Here is a 25555-nt window from a genome sequence, read left to right as displayed (position 1 = left end):
CTCAGGGGTATGAGTGACACTTAGGAGGCAGTTTTCCTGCTGTGCAGCATGCCTTTAAAGGGACAGTTCACCCCAAACAAAAAAATACACATTTCAATGTAATGAGCTTTATTGCCAAAGCAAACAAATATTAACAACAATGATAAAAATAACCACATTAGTCATAAATAACTAACAATGACAACAGTTACAATAACAACAATAAATGTATACCTCTTGGCAGGGTCACAACCCCTAATAAATAGGGCACTGTAACTCAAATCAATCAATGGGCAAACAAACAGCAGTCAACTTGAACACATACAAAAATGTTATTCAATATTAGTACTTAAACTGGTGGCGTTTCACTGGATGTCCCTCAGGTTGTAGCAATTGGCCAGATATTTAGCTGTCAGTATGAAACAGTTTTGTTTTTTGTATTTCAGTTTTGAGTATTGGAGTTTGGTTGGTTTGGTGAGAGCGATATTTGGCTTATATAATGGCAGTTTCGCATCGCAAAAGGTTGTCTGAGGTAAAGCAGTGAAAATATTCCTAATGTGGTGTTCACTTAAACCAATGTTTACTGTTTACTGTCTACTGTAGGTAACACACCGACTCAATCAGTTAGTACATCATACAAAACTATCACATACTCCAAACTGTCCCTTTTAATGGCGTCCAAGCTCCTACTTGGACATGAAAGTGCTCAAAACAAGATCTGCAGCCAATATCTTCAAAACTCAGTGGCTCACACCAAAACAATCTGAATGGATAAATAGTACAGGTAAGAGCAAAAATGTATTTTTGATTCTGGGGTGAACTGCGCCTTTAACCTTTTTTCTTTGCATACATGTACTTCAATATTGTGCAAATGAGATGAAGATATTTCTAACAGACATAATGTCCTGATATATATTTATATCTTATAGCCAACTTGGCTAAGCCAAGTGTTAAATATTGACTATGCATTGTGGTTAGTGACGGCTCAGTCTTTACAAATATTGATGAGAAGATAACCATACATATATTATAAAAAAGTGCTGAAACCTTCTCCATCTTGCAGTATATTTTATTTTTCATTATGTTTGTCCAGTATACTTCAATACAAGTTTTCTCTCTAAGGGATAATCCAGCAATATTATATGACTTTCGTGTGTATCTATGTGTCAGAGATCCTTTGTAGACTGCTTGTAAGCAATGTGGATGTATGTCATAATAGAAATCTCTGTAGATTGATTCTTGTTCTGAAAATACGTACAGCACAATAAGGTTGATATCATCAACACCAGCGGCAGCACCACACTCAGCATGCTGTATCATTTCCTCCCTCTGTAATTTCCGATCAGCACCCTTTTCAACCTCCTCCCTCACTGATCTTCCCTCCTCCTGCTACCAGGAGAGATTGTCTTGAATCTGGAGCCTGGATCAGCTTTTAAGTGTCATCAAACGGTGACATTCTGGTCCCCAACCTTTTCCTCTCTAATGAGCTGACAGCTGGTGGCCACCATACATTATTGGGTGGGGGTCGGTGGATTTTTTTTTTTTTTTTGTCCTGATGGAGGAGCAATCACTCATGCATATCTGTGTCTGGTGCTCCATATGTCTGGATGCTCCATGTTCCTGCTTTGACAACATCAGAGTGAAATGTTTGACTAATGTTTGCAATATAAAATGAGATTTAGAGGTAAACAGATGTTATATGCAGAGATAACAATGGCTGATTCATTTTATTTCACTGTTATTTCCTGTTTACTGGTTATGTGATGATTAATTGGCTAAATGTTCACTGTTTGGTTTTTCTGGTTGAATTATTATTTTAAAAGTCTTGTTTGAGAACCTTTTTAGAGGCAGATTTTATTTGTTGAGCTTAAGAGGGGAAGCAAAGTTCTTTGTATGCAATGTAGGAAATTATGTTCATATCTGACAAATGTTTCATGTCTTTTAAATCTACATGGGCTTGAAGCATGTATGTTCAAATAAAACATCACAAATTATTCTATTTTCCTTATCACTATAACGCACTTAATGTACCTATTTCAAATGCCCCTAATAACAAAGATAAACAAACTGTGTTCTACAAATATTGTACACAATTTAATTTTGTTACATGTGTGTTATGGGTCTAAAGGTTCATGTTTCTTTCTGATCTGAAACTCAAAAACAAACAGACACAAAGACTATTGACTGATACTTAGTTCCCTTTCATTTGACCTCTCATGTAGCAGCAACCAGTGAGGACATTTTAACTCGCAATGTTTTCATTCTTGCAAAAGCAGGCAGAGCGTTATCAATTATCCTCTCCAATCACTCAAATGATTTAAAGCTTCCACAAGTTTGAGAACTCACAAGAGACAGATAAAAGTCTTGAACCCCAAATAACTTCATCAGGGTTATTTTTAGACTTTGGAAAGCTCCACCAGAACAACACAAAACATTATACAAAAGTATTTACCGGTTGAATAATACTCCAGATGAAAGGTAAACTGAAAATTATTTGTATAGTTTGAGTGCCCCTTTAAATAATAAAGCTGTGAACATAACTCTGCACTGCTCCATCTTAAAAGCAAATTAACTGTCAACTTCATTTGGATTATATAGTAAAATATAAACGGTGGTGTTTTTCTGTACTAATATGGTATATTTTATAGGCAGTGTGATATATGAACAGCTAGGTGACCCAATAGGTTTTCAAGAAAGAAATGCAAAATTTAAAGGACCAGTGTGTAAGATTTACAGGGATTTATTAGCTCAATATTGTAGAAATGGAATATAATATTTAGTTTTCATTGGTGTACAGAGGTGGCAAGTAACTAAATACAAATACTTTGTTACTGTGCAAGTATAAGAATTTTCAGTAATAACTGGTAATGTTTTCTTGACTATTTATTTTTCTGATAGGTTTTTACTTTTATTCCCTACATTTTTACACAAATATCTATACTTCACTCATTACATTTTCAAAACAGACTTTTGCTTTAGTTTTAATGCATCTGAGTGGAGTTATTATTTTTATTTGCATCATTGCACACCGCCTTCCCAAAATAAAGACTGGTTTGAATCTAAATGGATGGGACAATAACCCATTGAAAAGAAGATTATTTGATGTATCCATTAGTGCATATAATGCACAACAGACTTAAGAAGACAAAAAACAATATAAAAGATGAAACAACAACAGGAGATGAAGATTCAACTGTTGAGAGAAGGCAAGGTTCATTAGCTTTGCACAGAAACAGCCAGTAGAAATGTTCTTCAGAAGGCGACTTTTTTGCTTTTTAGAGGCTGTCTCATTTTTACTTGAGTAAAGAAGTTGAATTTGTACTTCTTTTAATCACCTGAAAAAAAAAAAGTTTTGTATTTATCATCTTAGGATGAGCTGTTAATATCTACAGAGGGCCGAGGTCCTCTTCCATGGAGGCTGCCATGTTTAGAAACCAAACTTACAGACCAAACACTGGCTTTAGATAAGCCTGGTGAGGGGGAGGCTGCAATCTGCAAGCTCACCAGTAGATGCCACTGAATTCTACACAATGGTCCTTTAAAAGACTTTTGATGGTAACCATTTAGTGAGCTCTGCTACCTGGACCTATCGTATTGAACCTTGACTTTTACTCCTTCTTGTTGGCTCCAATAATACTGGTGATGCTAAGATAGAAGGGGAAGAAAGCCTTCATGTTTCCTGCTCCAGCCACTTGGGTCACTTAGTCTGTAAAAGGAAATTAAATTGATGAATCAGATGTCTCTGGCAGAAGTCAGGTCCACTGTGACCTCTATGATGAACGACTTCCAGCCTTAACTTAGCCTTCTTGTAGCTTTATTTCATGCTGTTGTCTCGGCCAGTTCTTCCTAGCAAAAGAGGTTTCTAACTTCAAAGATACTTGCCTAATTTAATAAAGGTCAAATCAACAGGAAATTCTAATAAAAATAAGTGAATTTGCATTTCAGATGGAATGAGGAGACCCTCCAGTACTACGAGTATGTCGTAAATGAGTGCATTGACTTAAGTTTTGTCCTGAAATAACAAACAGCTTTTTACACATTAAGTTAAGAGATAAAGCAATTCCATTTGGTATAGTTCAGTTTAATTTATTTCATTTTATTTAAATACCCAGGCATACTCCCAAAACATTTATTAACTTATCAGACTTATCATACACTGTACACATCCTATAAACACATAATATTCATATATACTTCTGGACAGCTGAACAATATAAACTATTTACAGGTAGAATTCCCTGTTTGTTTATCTTGTGAATACTGGTGGTCTGTGCTGCAGGATTGTGACTCATGCTTGAGGTCCACAAACAGTTCATGTGCCTCTTGCTCTGAGCCGAGGGACTGAGGGGAGTGTGTGAAATTCTGGACAGTGTTGTGAGGGCATTCGGAGCAGAGGTCACACGAAGGAAGGAGCTGGGGTTTGGCCTGCGATGGGTAAAAGGTTTGTGCATCAGCCCTCAGGGTCCTGTCAGACTGATAAATAGGGCAATGTGGACAACATGGACAACAACAAAGGTGAAGGGAAAAGTCCAACTTGTCTAGACATGTTGTCTGGACACTACTGACTGTTAGAAATAATCTGATGCAGACAGTTAGCTCAGTAGAATAACTAATGGAGTAATCCATCATAAATGTGTGGCTGCTGAACAACATAAGGAGGTCAATTTTTGGAAAAGGGAGGGTTGCTACAACAGATTCAAGGACAGAGTCACTTTTGGGGACATTATATTTTGCTTACATTCATTTCCTGGAGACCTACCCTAACTCTACCCAGTACCTGCCTTACCTAACATTAAACTAAACCTGACCTTAAAACTGACCACTGACCCAAAAATCTGCTTTTTCCCACTTGAGGACTTGTCCCTGATTGGGCAAGCCATTCACTTAAGTCTGAAATGTGTCCCCAAAGGTAGCCTACACACACACACACACACACACACACACACACACACACACACACACACACACACACACACACAAGCGCAGTTTGAACTGGGGTCAGTCAGCCAGTCTGGCCTGGAAAATCCAACTCAGAAAAGATGTGAAGTAGAGGACAAATATCTCCCTGTTTAAACACCCAGGTCTCTCCTTTCAAAATCTCTGCAGTATCTCATCTTCACAGATTATTTAACTTCTTATCTCTGTTCACATTTCTTTCTTTTGAAAGCATATAAACATGTATGTACAACTTATGTACACTGACAGATAATCACTGTATCAAACAGAAATCCATCAGGAAATTGTGTCCATAATTTGAGAGTTGGGATTATAGTACAAAACAAACCATCATTGTCCACGTTATGTATGGCAACCAGAGTTGGGGTCATCACGTCTTGGCACTCAAGTCCGAAGTCAAGAATGACAAGCCCCAAGTCAAAAATTTTGAGTTTCAAGTCCTAAATACTTTATAAACTAACAGTGTGTCTCCAGCCGTATTGTTGTACAAAGTCACTTAGCTGTTAAACTGACATTATATTACTGACCTAACCTTCCTTGTGTGACGTTGTCCATGAGTGTTCTTGCAGAAAGCAGCTGCGCTCTCGCGTGGGAGGGAAGAGTTCATGCTAACTTACATGCTATGAATAGTGAGTGATAGCTGTCAGCATAAAAGTGTCCTGGTTAGCTCAGGGTTGCAGCACTGTAGTGTCAAGACTGTGAACTGCTGCTGAAGAGGACAATAAAGCTTGATGCATCGCCTTTGTCTGTCTCTGCAGAGCAGCTAGACTGCTGAAGCTAGTTACCAGCTAAGTTAAAAGCCAAGTTATATTAACTATGTTAATATTAGCTTTGACTTGATTTTTTGTGGAACTTCAAATGTGGAACAAAATTAGAAGTTGTTGACATTTCATAGTTTTTGTATTTGAACAAAATGATTTTTGGTAAAGTTTCTTCCAACTGGAACTAACTTGACTTCTTCATGTTTCTTTCTTGCAACCTGGCTGTCTCCTGTTGCGATGGTTCGAAACAAAGTGGATATGGGGATTGTGGGGAAACATGTTTGAAGGAACAGTAGATACTCAGTAGTAGTCTTCTTTGATTTTGTTAAGTCAAGTTTAAACAAGTGCAAGTCAAGTTTAAACTTGACTTAACTAATAAAATTTGTGGCTCGAGTCTGACTCAAGTCCAAATCATGTGATATGAGTCCACACATCTGATGACAATGCATATAATCCTGATTTGGTTATTCATAATGAGTAAAGGCCTTTGGTGTTATTTAGCAAAATGAAAATCACACAATCTATCCTCAGCAAACCGTTTGTCCAGCTGTTGTGTAATTGTAGATTTACATTTTCTGAACAATTTAATGATTTGACAATAAATTCTTGGAATGTCTAATTTGGTAGGTCCTCAGTCTCGTATTTTGATTTGCAAATGCAAATCAACATAGAGGTTTGTACAGATGACAGCGCTAGTCAGATGAGCCCACAATGATTCTTTCCTGTCATCTGCATTGGTCTGCATGAGTCCCATACCTCATGTATGCTTATGTGAACTTTTATTGAAACCATCACAAGATGGTCTCCAGTTCTTTCAGACATAAGGGGCTGTCTGGATCTGATGCTCCAGGGCTTTGGGCTAAAGATGCTCCCTGACTTTTAGAGTCATGATATCCTTTGCTGGCTCTGGCATGCCTGGCAAAAACTCCAGATTCCATCCCCCCTGGCCTCCGCACAGCCAGTTCCTGTTGGGGGCCTGAGGTCCCAGTATCGCCGGGCACGTATCCGGGCAGGCTGGTTTGTGGGTGGAGAGAGCCATGGCGTGGTGGCCGGACCCCTGACCCTCCACCAGCAGCTCCACCCGAGCCCACCACACCTCCAGTGAAGGACAGAGCTCTGGGATTTGCAGCAGATAAGCTGACACTGTGGGTGGTGGTGTGTGACATCATGCCCCCGTAGTAACAGCTGCCTCCACCGCCGCTGCTGGTCATCCTGGCTTTCTGTTTGAGGTCCAGCGTGAGGCTGCGTCTTAACCACGCCTTCTTTACCTCTGCCTGCACCTGAGAACAGAAACACAAAGTTATGTTTGTCTTTTTTTTTATCAGACTGCAAAAGTAAAACTGAGTTCACTCTTAAAAACTAAATGATTGCTTTATTACCTCTCCATTGCAGAAACAGTAGATGAATGCCACAAAGAAGCCCTGGAAACATCAAATTGAGATTTTGGTCAAAATAAGCACACTACAGTCTATAAATGTACAACATCTAAATACTGAAAAAGTAACTGTAGCCTATTCTTTTACCTGAAAATGAATAAACCTATGATAATGATGACTGATATCATTGTGAAGCTACAGCTGGTGGACATTTAGATTAGCTGAGTATAAAGACTGTAAACAAGAGCAAACTGCTAACTAGCCTGGCTCTGTTCAAAGCCACTAAAAAGTTTTCTACTGTAAAGCTCTATTAACACGTTACGCCTCATTAATGTCATTTGTAAGAGAAAAGAAGTGTAAAAATGACACATCACCTGGGGAAAATTCACCTCAAGCCTCCCTCAAGTCAGGGCAAAAATTTGGAAAGTTGGGAAAAATTTTGGTACACGACTTGCTGAAGTTGTGTCTAGAACGGAACCCTTTATTTGCAAAATTTTCATGAGATTTGTATGCATTGTTTCTTAACTGTGTAAGTAGTTCAAACTAATTAAGTTTTACAATGTGACAATGCTGTGGTTAGACAAAAAACACATGGTTAGGGTTACAGTTATGGGAAAAATCATGGTTTAGGTTAAAATGATCATTCTCACTTTCACAGGTCTGGGCTTCTTTTTAAACTTTTTATTTATTCATGTATTGAATATCTTTTTTTTTTTTTTTTTTGCTAATTTGCAATATGGTATTAGGTTTTTTAATTAATAAAGCAGCCCATAGCACAAACTCTGATCACAAATTAGGTAAAGCAATATTTTAGTGGCTTTAGGGAATGTACTGGTGCAGCAACAAGTCGGTTACAAAATCACTTTGTAATGTAAAGCTTTGTAATGTAAAGCTTTGTAATGTAAAGCTTCAAACTGTTTCAGCATACTTTGATAGCAACAAGATTCCTCACTGGGACAGTAGTGTCAGCCAACCCCTCACCCAGACGCCACAACAAGTGCAGCAACAACCCTACTCTTTGTTGTTTCTACATTATAACTTAAAAACTCATTAACACACCACAGTTGGACGAATGACTTCCAATCAAAAAAGCTAATAATTCATGGTTTGAGTCAACCCTTGCATTACATTATTGTTTGCAAAGTGCTAAATGCGTATTCTGACCTGGGATGAATTGAAGAACATCTCATAATGCATTTGCACCTGCCACAGCAGCCCGTTGACCTCAGTGTAGGGAAGAGCCATGAACACCATGTAGTGAACTCCAAACAGGGGCATAAGCACTAATGTGGACTTGAGCAGCTTCCTGCAGACATGGAGTGTAAACATTCATGTCGTGATTTCATGAGTCTTGTCAAAGGAGTCATTTAAGTGAATTTTACACTAAAAGGAAAAATCCTATCATCTTATCATACTCTGCAGGTGTAATGAACAATTACCTGTATTGCTGCCGAGGGTCCAGTTTACCAGTGTTTGTTTCCCACAGTTTAGAGGCCAGTACTCGTATTATGTTGACAAAGAGGAGGAAATTCACCTACAGAAACAGTGAGTGCTGTAAGGCCACCCAAGTGTCAAATATCCTTCATAGTATTAAAATGTAAATTCATTTTTCTTACAACAATGGCTGCCAGAATGGGAACTTGATAGATCCACTTCAGGTTTCCTGCACTGATGTCCCAACATCTGAAAGCAGAGACAGAAGAGTTAGAGTGAGAATTTGTGATACATGCGTCATGTAAATACTAGACACGTGAACACATCACATGACTCACTGTGTGTCTGCCAGCGATGCTCGTGCACTGACCCAAATGGACACGAAGACAGCTGGAACACCTTAGAGGAGTAGAGAGAAAAACTAGGAAATTCAATCTGTGACTGAAAGCTCGATTTGTGACAACAGAGCATAAATGGTCAGGTCCCACTTACCCCAGCCAATGATAATGAGGGCCCACAGGTAGTTCTTGTCAGAGAGGAAGGCCATGAAGATGAGGCTATGTAGGTACAACCCCTCCACCAGGATCCAGTAATGATTGGTCGCCAGGAAGTAAAGGAAGAAAGTAACAGCAACTTTGCACCCGGCCTGAGGACACAAAGGAGCATGTAAATGGGATATTCAAACAGGTCGTAAAAGGCTAGACGGTGTATTAGCTCTGTGTAAAATATGAAATAATAAATTGTCAGGAAAACTGGGATGTTTTTTTTTCTTAAAGGAATAGTTTAACAGTTTGGGAAATATTCTTATTTGCTGTCTTGCCATGAGAAAATTCATCTTTTCAATTACAAATTAAACAATATGACGTGAAAGTGAACTTTAGAACAGGATGGGTTTTTTTTAGTAGTTTTGGACCAAGCCATGCTAGCTGTTTTCACTGTTTCCAATCTTTATGCCAAGCTAAGCTGACTGTGGGTGGTAACTTCATATTTAGGGTACAGACAAGTTAGCAATCTTCTTATCTAACTCTCAGGAAGAAATCAAATAAGTGTATTATATGTATTGCTTTAATCATTCTTATATGTCACAGAATGCAGTTATTTTTTGGCATTTAGATGAAATACATTTACATAAATGCAGCGTAATTAACTTATTTTTAAGAAAATCTCAATTTCATCCTTCATGGCTTTTTTTAAAGCATTTATCTAATGTTTCTGTTTTGATACCACTCTCATATCGGTGCAGGAAATATGAAGCCAGCCAGCAGTTAGCTTAGCTTAGCATAAAAATCTGTCCACAGGTACCATACTCCACCTAACCGCACAATGCTTAGCATGTTCACAAAATCAAATTCTAAAAGTAAAGATTTTGTCGATTTTACATGGGGCGGTGCTAGCTGGTCCTCCCTTTTTCCAGTTTTTATGCTAAGCTAACAGCTATGCTAAGCAGCAGCTAATAGGCTGCTGACTCCAGCATCATATTAACAGCTCAAGTATGAGACTGGTATAATTTTTCTCATCTAGCTATTGGCTAGAAAGCCAAAAATATCAAGGTAATCCTTTGAAACACGTACAGCATCTCTGAGACTTATTAGGTGTACTCTAAATTTAATTTAATGACATACAGCATCTTAATGCAGTATTTAAAACACTACAACATAAAATATGGATAAATGGTAATGAATATAAATAGTTTACCATATGGGGCTTCTGTGAAGTGAAGTCAGGCTGAGTACTGCTGTCATCAGATATGTTGTAGAGCACAGCATCCTTCACAAAAATGCTGACTGCTCGACAGATGAAGGAGGTGAAGAGGTGAATGTGGATGTAATTGCGAGTGCAGTGGAGACGCCTGGAAAGTGTGCGTGAGAGAAAGGGAGATACTGAGAGCTCTGGCTGTTAGAATAAAAAATATATGACCAATAGTTTCAGTTGAATATTACACAAGTTTTGTGCTTCTTACTTGAAATAGCAGAGGATGGAGACCGCCACCAATAGTGACGCTAGAGAGATGGAGTAACCAACGGTGTACATGAGATGGAGCCTCTCAAACACCTTCTGGAGCAAAACAAAAACACCCTTAGAGTGTGCATGTACTGTATGTGTGCAGATGCATAGAGATAGGCAGAAAAAACACCATGTCAGCACAGTGAAGCTGAAAACAGAGGCTAAACAGCAGTGCAATATTATTCTGGAATCATCAGTAACTGAACATAGTTTATACGGCAGATTCAATATATTTTATAAAACACATTAGCAGGATTCAGAAAGATTGAATATATCTAAATTTGAAGTGAAACCCTTTTTACAAACAAGTTTTAAACATTTTGGTAGGTGGCAGAATATTTTCATTGTTGTATGAAGTACAGTTGCAATGATTAATTAATGAATCAATTATAGAATGATTATTAAGTAATTTGTCAACTATTTTGATAATTGTTTGAGACATTCTCTGTTTCCTGCTCCTTATATATGAATATGTCATGTTTCCTTATTCATCTATCACAGTAAATTGAATATCTTTGGGTTGTGGACAAAACAAGACATTTTTCAACATTTTCTGCCATTTTACGGACCAAAAAATTAATCAGTTATTTGTGAAAATAATCGACAGATTAATCAACAATGAAAATAATCAATATATGCAGCTCTAGTATGGAGAACTGAATGTAGAATATTGTACAGATTAATTCCACTTTAATCAGCTGCTTAGAAAAACATCTTTTTTCTCTTCATACACATGCACAAACACACACATTGAGCCAACCGCAAGTACACACAGTGTTTGACGCACGTACCTCCTCTTGGCTCCTGTGGTTGGAGGTCAAGTATGTGGTGCACTCGGTGTAGTTAGCCCATGTGCGGTTGATGCTGGGCACCTGCTCCCAGCTGCCTGATGCATCACACTGGCGGTAGGCTCGGCCTGGGTGACAACAGTGCAGGACAGAGTCAGAATATTAGCATAACAGTTAGATGAATTAGTGTCTTATGAGCTCTCCTACCTCTGTGGTTGAAGTCGTAGATGTACTCTGGGCACAGCACTGAAACCAGCTGACCCGCTCTGCTCAGTGGCCAGCAGATGATCCCGTCCCACTCTGGGACACAGTCACTTTCTGCACAAAGGATTGGAAACAGCAGTTAGATATCTGAAGGTATGGCTTCAGATTTTCTAAAGAGCCCAATGAGTCAGGAGCCCTCAACAGGTGAAAATGGTCAGTCAGAAGTAAGTATGTACCATTCAGATGTATTTAATACAGATGCTTTTATACTGAGTATCTGGTGATTCTAAGTCTGATATTATATACCTGTATATATTGTGTGTTTTGTATTTATTTATTTTATGACAAATTATGATGATGATGATGGTGATGATGATGATGATGAGTATAAAAGGGTAGAAATTTGTTGCAAAGTCTCTGCACTGAGTGTCAGAGCTGTTCACTTTGCTCCTCTTACTCCAGACTGAGGCTCCATGTAATAAAATTTCAAAAAAAAAATAAATTTATCACCAGTGTCTGCGTCCTAATCCGAGTGAAAAATGCCCCACTATTGCCTGCACATAAATTCAACAGTGTAATCACAGAGATACTGCTCAGCAGGATATTGAATGGGTGTTATATCTGATCTCTAAATAAATAATTGATGTAATAAATACCGTTTCTGATTATATATTTTGACATGCACTCACTGACATCTGGTGTTTTCTTATACTAATGCTGGACTGCTTGCTGAAGCACTTTACTTTCCTAATAGGGAAAGTTTTTCAATATTTTACAAGAAAAAAAAAACGAAAACTCTTCAGCCCAATTGGCATACTCAGAATATCCCCAGTGTTGACCTTTTAGCTGGAGTGAAAGATGAAGTTTGATTTTAAAGACAGATCAAGTGTGATGATTAAAAACACACTAAAATCATGGAACTGATTAAATATAAACTGATTAAAGTTTTGAGAACATTTTATACCGTTTTTAGACAGTTTACACACTTTAAGAGGTTTAGCTTACATATCTCCTTGTGAATTTTTAACTACAGAGCAACTAAACAAAACTGAGCTCTTTCTCATCCTGCATTGATAAAATGATCAGCAGCAACACACAAACCTTTAACCAGGGCCATTTGTGCCTTGATGCTCCTTTCACACTTGGCGTGAGCACCAATCAGGACGTAGATCTGCTCATCTCGTGTGATGACATCATCAGAATCGATCTGTAGCAGGTGGATAAAAGAGATATGTCATATTCTTTAGGCAAGTATGCAAAAGATGAAAGATGAAAAATATCTTTCAGTTGAAGGGAATAGTCTTGGTGCATTAAATCAGTGATTGATTAAGGTAGACACAATGCTTTTTTAAACTGTGTTGAGGTAATAATAGAGCTGACTTTTTCCGAATAATAATGAACAACGTCAGATAGAAGAAATATATGTTTCCATCGCATTATTTGTGCTTTCCCAAATAACATATTTGGATTCAGGTGCATCCCTGACTGGTTCACTAATTGCATTAAATGCACATGTAAGTGCTTTTCTAAGTTTTAGCTTCTTAACTACAAAATAAAAAACGTTTTGCTGAGCATCTCCTCAATTATAGATTTTGATGTACTCCACCCTTCCAGACAGATGTTGGTTTCCATTCATTTAACAAGACTGTGTCTGATTTTCTTGTAATTGAAAAACAACCCAGGAAAAATTAATAAGGCTGAAATTTACCATATCATAATAGGGGAGCCCTGGTAGCTCAGTTAGTACACATGTCCTCAGCAACAACCATGGGTTAACTATGATGTATGCTTTGTAGGAAAAAGTGTAAAACAACTAAAGTCACTGTTGGCATCATGGTGAGAAAGATCTCATTTATCCAAACACCAACTGGCTATAATGTATCTGCTGGGGTCGGATTAGGTTGTTTGGTATTTGTCAAGGTCTCAAGAGCAACTTCAGCAGTTTATCTCTTTAGGGGCTCACTGTCATCAGAAGTTTCCCAATAAAAGTCTCTCTGAAGTCATTTTCCAACTTGAGCGATCTGTCCACCGCAAACACTCCCAAGGATCTGATGTGCTGCCTCCAGGTGTTGTGAAATAGTTGTGTGAGGGTGCGGTATGTGATGATGCCTCGCCAACCCATTTTTTTCCAACGGCGGGGCCGCCGCTGACCACATGGGGGCCTTGTCCTCAGGACCTCGAAAGTGCTGGTGAGAGCTACTCTACACAAGCAGCTTTGTGCTCCCAGGTGTATTTCACAACAGAGCAGCAAAACTAGCAACTAGAGAGCTCACATGAGGATTGTTTTCCCGCCAGAGGTGGAGAACAGTGAGAAAGATGACGAGGCAGAAAGGTACAGAGAAAGAGAAACGACTAAGCAAAGGTTTGGTCCGGGGAGAAGAAAACATCCAGAGGAGCTGCCTCAGTGACTTCAGCTTTGTCCTCTCACCAGTGTTGGAAAGTTAATTCCTCAGTTAATTTCAAAATCAAAGGCTGTAATTATATATATATACGACGCTATGAACGCTTGGCCGCCACAAGCCAGTTATCCCTGTGGTAACTTTTCTGACACCTCCTATATATATATATACCAGTAAATTTTGAGGCATTTGTAATTGATTACCGCAATTTTATGCTACTTTGTATTTGTGCTTTTTACTCCACAACATTTTTCAGCAGTAAAGACTTAATACAAATAAAACATTTGATAATCTTTACATTACATTACATTGTCTTCTCAAATGAACAGGAGCGTAAGATCATATGTTGGCAGCTCTGTATGGTAGCATAGTAATGCTGTGCTAATATGCTGATGTTTAGCAGGTTTAGCAGATGTTTACTTTGTTCAGCATGTTAGCATTCTAGAATTTTTATTTTATTTTCTAACCTATGCTTCTGAGTATCCAGGAAACCAATTTCTATGTAAAATGTATTATTATTATTATTATTATTATTATTATTATTATTATTATTATTATTATTATTATAATAACAGGAAAAAGTTACAGCTGAGGCTGATGAGTAGGTGTGTCACTACATGAAAAGTCCGGCAATATGGCAATACATTAAGCAGTTGCAGAAATGTGAAACTGAAAACAGTCATTTTACCTAGCAGCTTCAATCAAGAAGTATGTTTGTCTTATCATGTCACTGGTTAACAGTCGAAAACACCAAAATCACACAATAACACAAACGAATGGAGGCAGCAGTAGATCAGCAAGTCCCATGTTCTGTGAGGCAAAATGACTGTGAGGCATGCAAACCACCACCTACTGTAGGTAATACACTCACGATGGATAAGTACCTCATACAACCCCACTTAAAAAAAAAAAAAAACTAAACTGTTCCTTTAAGTAAATGATCTCAGGACTCATTCCATCACTGCTTCTCACAGCCATCTTACTGTCAAGCTAAAGAAAACTTCTCACTCTTGTTAAACAGACTCAAATCCAACTGGACCCAGTCGTGTCAATGGATATGTGATAACTGACATTCTTGGCATGAGCCATTAAAATAAACTGTCAGTGGGTGAACAGCGTTTCCAGTATTGTAGCAGTCAGATGGCTGGACAGCTATCATTTCCTACAGTGATTTGTTTTGGGAGACAACTCTCAGCCAAAGTCAATACAGACATATTGAGTTGCTTAAACCACTTGTTGTTGTTGTATAGTGGACTGTGGACACACTCTGGTTATGTTGACACTGCTTATAGTGTGTATTGCATCTGTGTGTTTCTGTTCACAATCCTGTTTATGCTGAATATTGACAGCCATAATTAAATATTTTTTTGTCATGGTCCTCCATCTGTGCCTCAACAAAACATGAATACAGGGCTCCATCATGCAGCTTTATTCAATTCATGCAAGTCAATACAGAGAAGTCACCCAGTTTTCTTTGTATGGGAGGGCTTTCTGCTGACGGACAGGGAGTGTTAGCAAAACAATTAGTCTAAGACATGTCCTCGCTTTTGTGTCATAATTGAATTTGCTCTCTCAGGCCTCTGCTTCATGTAAAGTGATTTTACGGCTGACTGAGAACGAGGTTGTAAGTCTGCCTGAGGTCGACATTCGGGATCGACCCGAGGGAAGATGAAGAGGTGGAGGTGGTCACTGTGAGCTGCGGGACGGTCATCCCTCAGTGGGTGAGAGGTTACAGGGGTCAGAGATGATGAAGGAGCTTTGTGAGACAAAGCAGACCGCAGGTGTCTTGTGATGGTGGAGACTGAGGGCTCTTGTTTTGGTTTCACTGCTGCTGTTGGGTGGTTTTTTGGTTAGAAATTGAGAAATTTTTTCTCCAAAAAAACTCAAGTGACTCTTTATTAGTGAGTCATTTTATCATTTTCAGAGGATGTGTGAGTTGCCTTTGTAAACAGGTATATTTTTTTCAATATAATATTCATATGTGGACATGAGATTTGGTTGCAAATTTGCGAAAGATCCTCCAATGTATTGGCAATGTTATTCTTAATAATCAGTAATGTATTTACTATTATTAATAATTAATTAATATGATGATATAGTGTATTATAATTATTGTTGCTGTTATTATTATTATTGTCTCATTTAAACAGACACAAGCACCTGTCCATTTGTCCTCTTACTAGTGGCCTTTTTGCAAAATGTTTTCCTTTTTCTAATTTTATATTTTAGTTTTTAAATGTGGCCCATTGAATAAATTCTCATTGATAACCATGTTGTTATGAAAATTATTCCAACTGTACAGAGGCTTACTCTAGACAGGCTTAAAGACTTTTTCAATTTTGTGTAAAGATTTGTTGATTTTAAATGGCTATTTATTTTATGGACCACTAAAGCATGCACAGTGTGGTACTATTTTCTTTGTTATTGCCTGTTTTAGAAAACTGATGAGTGTTAAACATTTGTATGAGTGTCTGGGTATTAAAGTTAAAGATGGTATTGGATGATGCTTACGTTATGATTTTGTTTTATTTCTATTATACAATGCTATGAGTTTGCATCATGGAAAACAAAGACCAAACATGAATGAAATAAGTAAGCAAATAAAAAAGTTTAAAAACAATAATAATACTAATAATGATAATAATTAGTTATTAGTGTGTATGTAAAGAGCTAATTATTAATTCAATCACTTTTTAATAGTAGGTCATTGAGGCTTCATTTTCATCCGACTTTACTTTGTTTTACATTTTGAAATAAATTATACAATTGATGTAAAAACTCAAAAATGAAAAATCAATATTCCTCAGCAGCCCCGCTAAAAAAAACTTACATGTCCACGTCACTCATTTTCATTTTAAAAAAGAACAAAATTACATGACTCATCTGTGGTCAGTCTTTCAGGTGAATGGCTGGCATGTTTCCTAAAGCACAAGATAAATCTACGTCCAAAATTCAAACAATCAAAGAGAGTCACAGGTACATGAAAATTTCTGTATTTGGCCCAAAGTGCAGCATTATGGGAGTGTTATTTCTGACTCAGTGTCATATTCTAGTGTAAGATATGATGCCACTGTGTGAAAAGTTTAAATTTAGAGCATAAAAGGCTGCCTTTGTTAAATTTGCACTGGACTAAGAGACTGAGAATTTACTTTAAACTTTGTTCACTTTCTTTAAGATGCTCACCAGTTCCTCAGCACCAATGATTATTATTAGCATTACAATCAAATAGGGGTGTAAAAAAATATTGATGCATGAGGTAAGGAAGAACTGCATGCCTTTGCTCAGACTGCACAAAAAGTCACGCTATAATGTTGGCTGTTACAGGGACTATAACAAATACAAATGTTGTTTTAATTCCATTAAAAAGTTAACATTTTTACTCTGGTTTTATGCAGGTGGGGTGTTATTTATATTGTGACAGTTTTCCTAGAATCAGATTTTAAAAACCCAACAATATCTTGTCTTGCTTACAATATCGCAATATGTGACATTGTAATTTGTGATGCAGATCGTATTGCCAGAGTCTTGCTAATGTACAGCCATACAATCAAATGAGATCCACTAGAACTTATGTTTGCTTATTTAAAAAAAAAATTGAAATAAAGATATTGCTAATACTCATATTTACTTTGAGGGACTAAAAGTAAAAGAAGAACGAAAATAATCTAATTTGGCCCAAATGTTTAATTTATTAAAGGGAAATAATAGATATGTAACCCATTCACTGAGTGACGTAATCAATAACTCAATCACCTAAATACTCAGGATAAGTAGAGCACACTTACCAATGCAGTTACTATTATCACACTATGGAAAAGAGCCAAAGCACCAGTTCCCTGTGCAGATAACATGACGTCTTTTCAGCCGATGACTCAAACAGGACGTTGGGTAAACATCAGATCATTTTCTCCTCCTCAGGTTGAAGGAACTTGTGTCCAAAAGTTAAGGACTGCTCTCCTCTGGTGTCCCATTAGTGCTCCTTGTGTTTTTTTTTCTTCCTTTGTATGATTTGTGGGATCTTCTTCAGTTTCTTTGGGGTCTCATCCCTTTTAAAAATGTCTCCTTTATCTTTCTTCTCCTTGAGGCTAAGTGGACATCACTGACCAGGTTTGAGTGACCATGTTGCAGTCTGTGGTGTGAGAAGGTTTGTGAGGGGAGGAGGAGAGAGAGAAACCTCCTCCTTTCACATTTCTTCTTTGGACTGTTGTCTATCAGAGATGCGTTGGCCTTGATTGGCTGTGGCTTCTATCTCACTTAACTCTTTGTGCTCCTCTGGTGTGGATATCTGTTTCTGCCATTGTCTTTGTGTCTGTTGTTTTTCCACCTAACAGTTTTTCTAGAAATACTGCTATTTCAGTTTAAAAAATGATTGAAAAATGGTTTAAGCAAAAGTTTCATAGTTTTATAGAAAAGAATAAACTGATATGTGAGAATCAGTATGGGTTTAGCCCTATAACGCCATTTGCATCATATTTGATATATGAGTTTCTGAGACCTCTACAACATCAATATGATCCATTCTTTCCTGAAAAACCTCATATATGCAATCTGAGACAAGTCTTCTGTCCCCTGGTGGATTATCAGTGCACTTCAGGCAGCAGCTGGCCTGTGGGTGCAAAATCCAACATGGCTGCCTTTGCGTAGCGAGTCGCACATTTTTGGGACGAAAATCTTTTTTAATTTTGAAAAAGTTAGAGGAAAAATAAAAGTGACATTGCTACTTATATTTCAATATGAATATTTACTTCAGTGAAATAACCTGTAATTACATTTGTACTTTATTTTATAGTAAAATCATGTTGAAAGTGTGTGTATTAAATATGATACAGCGATACATAAGATTTATTTGTGAATCCCTCAATCATTATTTTATTGAATGTTACGATGCAATCTGCATTATTCCATCACAATCACAAATACAAGAAAAAAGGACCAAACCAAATTTAAATGTTCCAGATTTCCCAAAAGCGATGAATAAGGTCCAATGAAGATTTCCGTGTCAAAAACACTTCTTTATTAAGAAGTTATTCAGATGAAACACAACAATTTGTGCAGTTTTTTAGTATCGACTCTTGTTTATGAATTTTATGAGTTTATAAAGTTTAAATGTGAGTCCCATAAGGGTCGGTCTCAAGCCCAATAGTATTTATTCCATTAATGAGATCTGTTAAGTGACCAAAATATTGCTGTATCCTGTGTTTGCAGATAAACAGTTACACACACTTATTTAAAATGTTGTTTAAATTTAAATGTAAATTTAAAATTTAATTTAAATTTAGTTCAATTTAAGAAAATTAATAGCCACAAAATAATGAGCCAATATGAACTTACTGAGTAATATTTATGTTAAGATGACTGTCACTGATAGTATTGAAGTATGGTTTTAAGTGAGTATTTCAGTATGTATTGTAAAATTGTTACGTGTGAAAAGGAAAAAGGCCATCTGAATTTATGTTATGTTTTTACTAAGAAGATGTTTCTTCTTCCTGCCCCTTTTTAGGTCATGAAATGTGTCTCAGGCGTTTGTTAGAGTGTACTGTGTGTTTTTTGTGAAAGTGCTACGAGAACATACGCACTGAAATGAGTGAAATAAACTAATTTATAAACTAAAACTAACTAACCCCACTGTCAGATAAAGTAGTCTCAGCTTTTACAATCCTCCTGATAATTACGCACGTATTGATTACGCATATATTGTTCAGGGATTTGTGCCTGTTTTTTGAATCCGGGACAAGAGACTGGGTCATAAGCCTATTATTATTATATCCTATCATCATAAATAGATGCAGTATGATTTAATAGACTTTGGTCCCATGGCAACAGACCAACATTTTATTTCCAGTTCCCACGCTGGGACATTTTGGAGGACACTGATACAGACCAGACTCGTACTGCCTACTGTTTGTGCCAGTTAGCTGGGATCTATAATATCTATAGTGATAACCTTCCTGACAATAGCTGATGCAACAAATAGGAAAATTATATGGGAAATATGTCCAATATTTTTTGCTTGTGTTACTGTTATTGTTTTTGGATCAGTTTGTTCTGCTTGTGTACTGATATGCTGCTGTGGTTCCCAATCTCAGCCAGAAACACCCAGGGGTCCTCAACGAGATTTCAGGTTCCCATGCTTCAGGATTATTATTTATTTTTCTGAATCATTTTTTGTGCACTCCAACATACATCAATCATACAGATGTTGTTTTTTTTCATTTTAAGAACAATATTTATCTGTTTTTGCAAATAACCTCCTCAAATTTAAATGTATAAAAGTGACTAGTTTATAAACAGAAAAGTACTGTACTACATGGGGAGGAAGCCCAGATATTACATATCTAATATTATTTAAATGAGACCCAGAGACACAGCACTCAGCCAGGGCAGACGCCCGACGAGGCCTCTTTGAGCTGTGGAACAGCTCGAGTTTTGGAGATATCGGCTGTAGAGATGTCTGCCTTCTCCTCAAGTATAATGGGAGTAAATGGCACTTAGCTTCTGATGCCCAAAGTGCTTAAAAAAATACATTTTAAAAACTCATCAGCAACGTTCTTTCCTGAAATCGTGACCCAGTTACACAAGATAATCAACAGACCTGGTTGTGAACAGTTTCATGTAGGAACTATGTTGTTTCTGCATTCACTAAAAAATAAGGTAGGTCCTATATGAAAAACATGTTGGTTACTTCCACCTAAGCAATATAAAACAACCTTTAAATAAACAAACAAACAAATAAACAAACCTTTGTATAATATAAAATCTAAAATATGATAATATATAATGAATATAAAATTAATGTATAAATTGAACTGGATATAGAAAAAAAGAGATACAAGTCTTTTCTTAAAAAAAAACATGTTATAGTAAATAGTTAAAATTATACAAGTTAAGAATAAAAAGTGTCACTCACGCTTTTTCATCACCACGAACATGCTGCCTGATTTATCTTTTATTTTGAAGGGCCTATTTCTGACGTCATGGCAACCAGGAAGTGCCGGTTCACAACAAGGACAGCCGCAGCTGCGTGCTCTCCTGGCTTGTTAAAGTGTAAGTTAGAAAACTTGATGCTGTTTAAAATATTTGTAAATGTGAAAGTGATTTTTTTTTTTCTAAAGTTAAAGGCCTCGTCCTGCAGCTCGGCTCTTTTCTCCACATGTACAGAAGGTGACTGAGACACTGTACCGTTATATATTGACACTCTGGTAGTGTGTGTGTGTGTGTGTGTGAAGGGCATGGCGGGGAGGGCTGTGCTGAGGGCTCTCCGGACCCTGCGCCCCACGACACTGGCCCCGACCCCAGGCAGGGAGTCCGTCCTCCGTCCGGTCTCACGTGTGTTGTCCCCGCCGTGGAGGAGCTCTGCTGTCCGGGAGCTGCAGCTGTGCTCCGCCTTATGTGCAGGTCACAACAAGTGGTCAAAGGTGAAGCACATCAAGGGTCCTAAAGATGAGGCGAGGGGCAGGATGTTTATGAAGTTTGGTATGATGATAAGAATAGCTGTGAAAGGTGAGATTAAACTACTGACTCAAGGAAGAGAAAGTCGTTCCTTGCCATTACACTGTTTTCATGTCAACTATGGCTAATTATAAATGTTGTTTTCATCTGCAGAGGGTGGATCCAACCCAGACATGAATGTAAACCTGGCCCACATACTGGAGCAGTGCAGAAGCAAGAACATGCCCAAAGCTTCCATAGAGCAAGCAATCAAGAGTGCGGTAGGCTGACAACACATGGTCATCATGTACAAATGAGTGAAAAATGAATGAATGAATGAATCGACATAAAATGTTAAAGTCAGATATATATGAATTAGTGTGTTAAGATGCAAGAATATTAAATATGTATATGTAAAGGTTGGAATTACTGAATTATTATTGCACAGAATGCAGAGAAGACATTACTTTGGGCTCTAAGAACTTTTAATGAGCATTTTTTCCATTTGTTAAAATTACATAGACTATACATAGATTATAGCCTAAACATTTAATTAATTGTAAAAATGAGAAGCAAATTAATCAATAATGAAAATAGTCATTACTTGCAGCCTTATAGTAAGGTTCTTGGCCTGCAACACAGGTCTGAACAGCTTATATACTTCTCTGCATCTATTTTTTAGTCTCTCATTGATATCTTTTCTCTTGGCTGTGCAGGAAAAGGCCAAACCAATGTCTCAGCACATGTTTGAAGCTCGGGGGCCTGGTGGATGTCTGCTGCTCATAGAGGTCCTGACTGACAACAACTCACGCAGCCAGCAGGAAATTAGACGCCTGCTTATCAAGAACGGGTCTGGATTGACTTTCTGTAACCTCACTCTGCTGTGACTGTTTAGCTGAAATACTCAAACACAAACAGTTCAAGCAATGGTTAAACCTCAGTGTTATAGATTTTAGGGCTGCACATTTATGGCCAAAGTGATAATTATGACCATTTTTAATCAATATGGAGATCACAATTATGTATCACATTTAAAAATAATATAGGCCTGCTTTCACTTCCATGTTGTGCAACATTTCTGTTAATGTACAAATCCTTTTTTGGTGGAACTAAGATAAGATATAAAAATCTTTTATTAGCTCCACAGCAGGGACATTTTCAGTACTAGTTAGTTGTGTTGCTTTGCAGTGCAGACACAAGTCTCCTGCACTCTTTGCATATGATTTAGTGTTCACACTTAACATCACTTGCCCTAAATCTGAAATAGTTCCAAACAATGGATGATGATCTGTTTCAAGGGCTTTGCTATTCTTCTCTGGACTGCAGCTGCAGCATCCAGGGAATTTTTTTACTGTGGCTGCTGCTGCAGGGTGGCTGGCTGTGTGTGTAGGATGCATTTGATATGAATTTGATATGCAGTTTTTGTGAGTGGAGCACCCATTTTAAATGTCAACATCGTGGCTGCTCATGTTCATTTAATTGTTGGAAGCCAAACTCATGATCGAGATTAATATTTGATTAATTGTGCTGCCCTAATGGATTATTACTCTGATAAAGTATATCACCCTCTGTCACTTCCTAAACATGTGACACTTAAACAAACACCACTAGTTGTACAGGAATACTATTTAACGGATTTGGAATACCTGAGATAGTACATCAGTAATGCAGTAGTTTTTTTAATACACAGATCTGTATTCGGGACAATATGGGGGAGGAATGAAGAGTACATCATGGTAATCATGGTGTACTGACAATGGAGGTTGGTGCAGCAGCCACTAGATGTCCCTGTACAAACAAATTTGTCTTGGCTAAGAAGCTGCTGGCACAGATGCAAACAGTTGATGAAAAAAATATCAAAAAACCAACAGCTAGAATACAGCAGGCAGAAAAATACCTACAGTATAATGCATCACATATGAGAGCTACCGCTTGTTTCTGTTCTTAATTGCCATCAGCTTGTGCCACAATCTTAATGGCACTCTGTCTGCAAGATCTTAAGAACTTAATTTTAATGCTTTTATTGATTCAAAAAAGTAGTATCTGTCAGAAGTAAAAATACACCAAGTATTGTCTCACATCTGCAGCAGCATGTCATTTTAAAAAGTTAGAAACAAGCAAACAAAAATAAAAGATACCTAATAATAAAAAACAAAAAACAAATGTGGCTTATGCTTTTAACCAGACAAGTATTAGGGCCAGAAAATAAGAGAAGAATAAAGTCAAAATACTATTTGATTGTATTCTCAACATATCAACTTAATTCTCATAAATGATTTAGATTTATTTTTCCTCATGCCTGGCACTAAGACTTATTTCTCGACATTTTGAATTTATTCTCTTTATGCTAAATAAAAAGTGTCTTTCTCTCTTTTTCCCCTAATGTAACCCTAATACTCTGTCATAATGATCACATGACATAGTTAAATGTGGGATTATGTTGTCTGACAGACTTGTAATTCTGCCCCCATCCACAGGGGGATGCTGTCAGACGGAGCGCGCCACAACTTCAGCAAGAGGGGGGTGGTGGCGGTGCAGGGCCAGAACATCTCAACGGAGCGAGCTCTGGAGTTGGCCATCGAGGCGGGAGCTGAAGATGTCCAAGAGACTGAGGATGAGGAGGAGCAGCCCCTCCTGCAGGTCAGATATGAAGGAGAGCAGTGCAGATATGAGGGATCATTTCCCAAGATGCAGTTAACAGCAGCAGAGGAGTGATGGGAATGAGGCTTGCATGGAGCATTTTTGCACATTTTTTCCCATTAAAATTAATCTAGTTCAGCTTATAGAAACATCTGTGTGAGTATCTTCAGCCGTTAATCGGTTGACCAGACTAAAGTAACTCAGATAAATGTTATAATCCAGAGGAGCAGGCCTGGAATTTCATTTTAGGGGTAAGACCACTTGGCATTTGATCCTTGCCAATTTTTTGAGGGCACAAAAGCCAAATGATACGGCAGCAAGGCCATCAAATAAAACAATGATTTTTAGTCAACAGAAATAATGAATTAAACTTAAAGGTTAAGGATGATTCTGACTATTGTTATATTGTTTTTTTTTCCTAATAGTAGTGCGGATTGGAGCCTCAAGGCCACTGTGGCCACAGGGCAGATTTTTTGAGGGACATGAGGCCAAACTGATAGGGAACGGCAGCCATGAAATTCCGGCCTTTCTGAGGAGACATAAACAAACATCTGTTGAATCCTCTAGAGTTGCTTGATTCTGAGATCAATAGCAAATAAATTACATAAATATTGCATATGATACATTTTTGTTTTTTCTTTATCCCAATCCAACTATTTGTCTAGATTCCAAAAAGGCAATTTTATTTGTACTTTTGATCCCATGCTCACTGATTCCCAGCACAGAAGTAAGCTGAGTTATCTGTAGTGTGACCTGTCTGGTCATCTGTGTTATCAGTATATTATTGAAACATATTTGGCATAATTTTGTTATCAGCCTTCATACCAATACCAGTTTTAAGTAATATTTCCCTGATACCAACCAGTACACTCGTAAATCAGTCTCCTCCCCTCATAGAACACAGTTTGTACACACTGTAATACAACCTTCCCACAGTTATGAGCTGATTAGTCCAAACAACCAAGGCCAAGTCATAACCTTGGATTTTGGAAAAATCCTCACATTTTATACACTAAACCGTTCATAAAAAAAAAAACAGATTTAATAACAATGAAAATTAGAATAAGTTTAACTAATAGTTTGATCTGCAACTCTCTCCTCAGTTTATTTGTGACATGGTGGACATGAGGAAGGTTCGGGCCTCACTGGAGGAGCTGGGGATGCAGATCACATCCGCTGGGTTGGAGTTTGTTCCCCGCACCCTCTTGTCTCTGGACCAGGACCAGATGGACGCTGCCTCAACGTTAATAGAAGCCCTCAATGACTGTCCAGAAGTTGTTCGAGTGTGGGACAACATTCAGGTGGACAGCTGAGCTCGCTTCCTGGACACTTGGTGGACAATGAATATCTTCCATGAGGAATATTTTATTTTGCAGGGAACGGGTTTGTCAACAGATAGCCTGTACTTACTGTCTTTATCAGTCTGATAATATCACTGTATTTTTGTGGGTCTGTGTCGGGGGTTAAAAACCCAGTTCCCCCCACTTGGAAAGTGAAGCAGAGTGAAACAGCTTCTGCATCTGCATTTCTGTGCAAAGGTTGGTATAAAAGAAAGTGTTAATAAGAGGCCCCTTCTCATTGGCTTA

At 37.7% G+C, this 25555-nt stretch overlaps 2 protein-coding genes across 3 annotated transcripts; one reads left to right on the top strand and one right to left on the bottom strand.

Annotated features, from left to right (window-relative positions):
• Positions 1-5829: 5829 nt before the first annotated feature.
• Positions 5830-17929, bottom strand: pth3r (parathyroid hormone 3 receptor). The gene is made up of 13 exons (XM_084740105.1): positions 17687-17929; positions 12604-12709; positions 11506-11616; positions 11302-11426; positions 10467-10561; positions 10202-10355; positions 8999-9152; positions 8845-8905; positions 8689-8755; positions 8512-8606; positions 8237-8378; positions 7076-7117; positions 5830-6976 (listed from the first exon to the last, which is right to left on the bottom strand). The coding sequence occupies exons 1-13, from the start codon at positions 17750-17752 to the stop codon at positions 6488-6490; spliced, it is 1707 nt and encodes a 568-aa protein (XP_084596231.1). The 5' UTR covers positions 17753-17929; the 3' UTR covers positions 5830-6487.
• Positions 17930-20879: 2950 nt separating this feature from the next.
• On the top strand, positions 20880-25535 carry taco1 (translational activator of mitochondrially encoded cytochrome c oxidase I). 2 transcript variants are annotated; one of them, XM_084740103.1, is made up of 6 exons: positions 20880-20945; positions 21128-21401; positions 21504-21610; positions 22046-22179; positions 23807-23969; positions 25073-25535. In XM_084740103.1, exons 2-6 carry the CDS (start codon positions 21131-21133, stop codon positions 25280-25282), a joined length of 885 nt encoding a protein of 294 aa, XP_084596229.1. In that variant the 5' UTR covers positions 20880-20945; positions 21128-21130; the 3' UTR covers positions 25283-25535. The 2 variants fall into 2 exon arrangements, with proteins under 2 accessions (XP_084596229.1, XP_084596230.1); XM_084740104.1 differs by having other exon boundaries at positions 20896-20945; positions 21105-21401.
• The last annotated feature ends 20 nt before the right edge of the window (positions 25536-25555 follow it).

Source organism: Lutjanus erythropterus, chromosome 17 (assembly GCF_056507025.1).
Source record: "Lutjanus erythropterus isolate fLutEry1 chromosome 17, fLutEry1.hap2, whole genome shotgun sequence".
Taxonomy (NCBI): Eukaryota; Metazoa; Chordata; class Actinopteri; order Lutjaniformes; family Lutjanidae; genus Lutjanus; species Lutjanus erythropterus.
Note: the sequence above shows the minus strand (reverse complement) of the source record. Positions and strands in the feature narration are given on the sequence as shown.

What these genes read in the sequence shown, in the direction of transcription:
- pth3r (XM_084740105.1), bottom strand. Translation starts at nt 17,752, where the DNA reads ATGTTATCTGCACAGGGAACTGGTGCTTTGGCTCTTTTCCATAGTGTG. An exon ending in CTACGACTTCAACCACAGAG is followed by an intron (nt 11,427 to 11,505) that starts GTAGGAGAGCTC and finishes GTTGTCACCCAG; the next exon opens with GCCGAGCCTACCGCCAGTGT. An exon ending in GCATCGCTGGCAGACACACA is followed by an intron (nt 8,756 to 8,844) that starts GTGAGTCATGTG and finishes CTCTGCTTTCAG; the next exon opens with ATGTTGGGACATCAGTGCAG.
- taco1 (XM_084740103.1), top strand. Translation starts at nt 21,131, where the DNA reads ATGGCGGGGAGGGCTGTGCTGAGGGCTCTCCGGACCCTGCGCCCCACG. An exon ending in AGCAAGCAATCAAGAGTGCG is followed by an intron (nt 21,611 to 22,045) that starts GTAGGCTGACAA and finishes TTGGCTGTGCAG; the next exon opens with GAAAAGGCCAAACCAATGTC. An exon ending in AGGAGCAGCCCCTCCTGCAG is followed by an intron (nt 23,970 to 25,072) that starts GTCAGATATGAA and finishes CTCTCTCCTCAG; the next exon opens with TTTATTTGTGACATGGTGGA.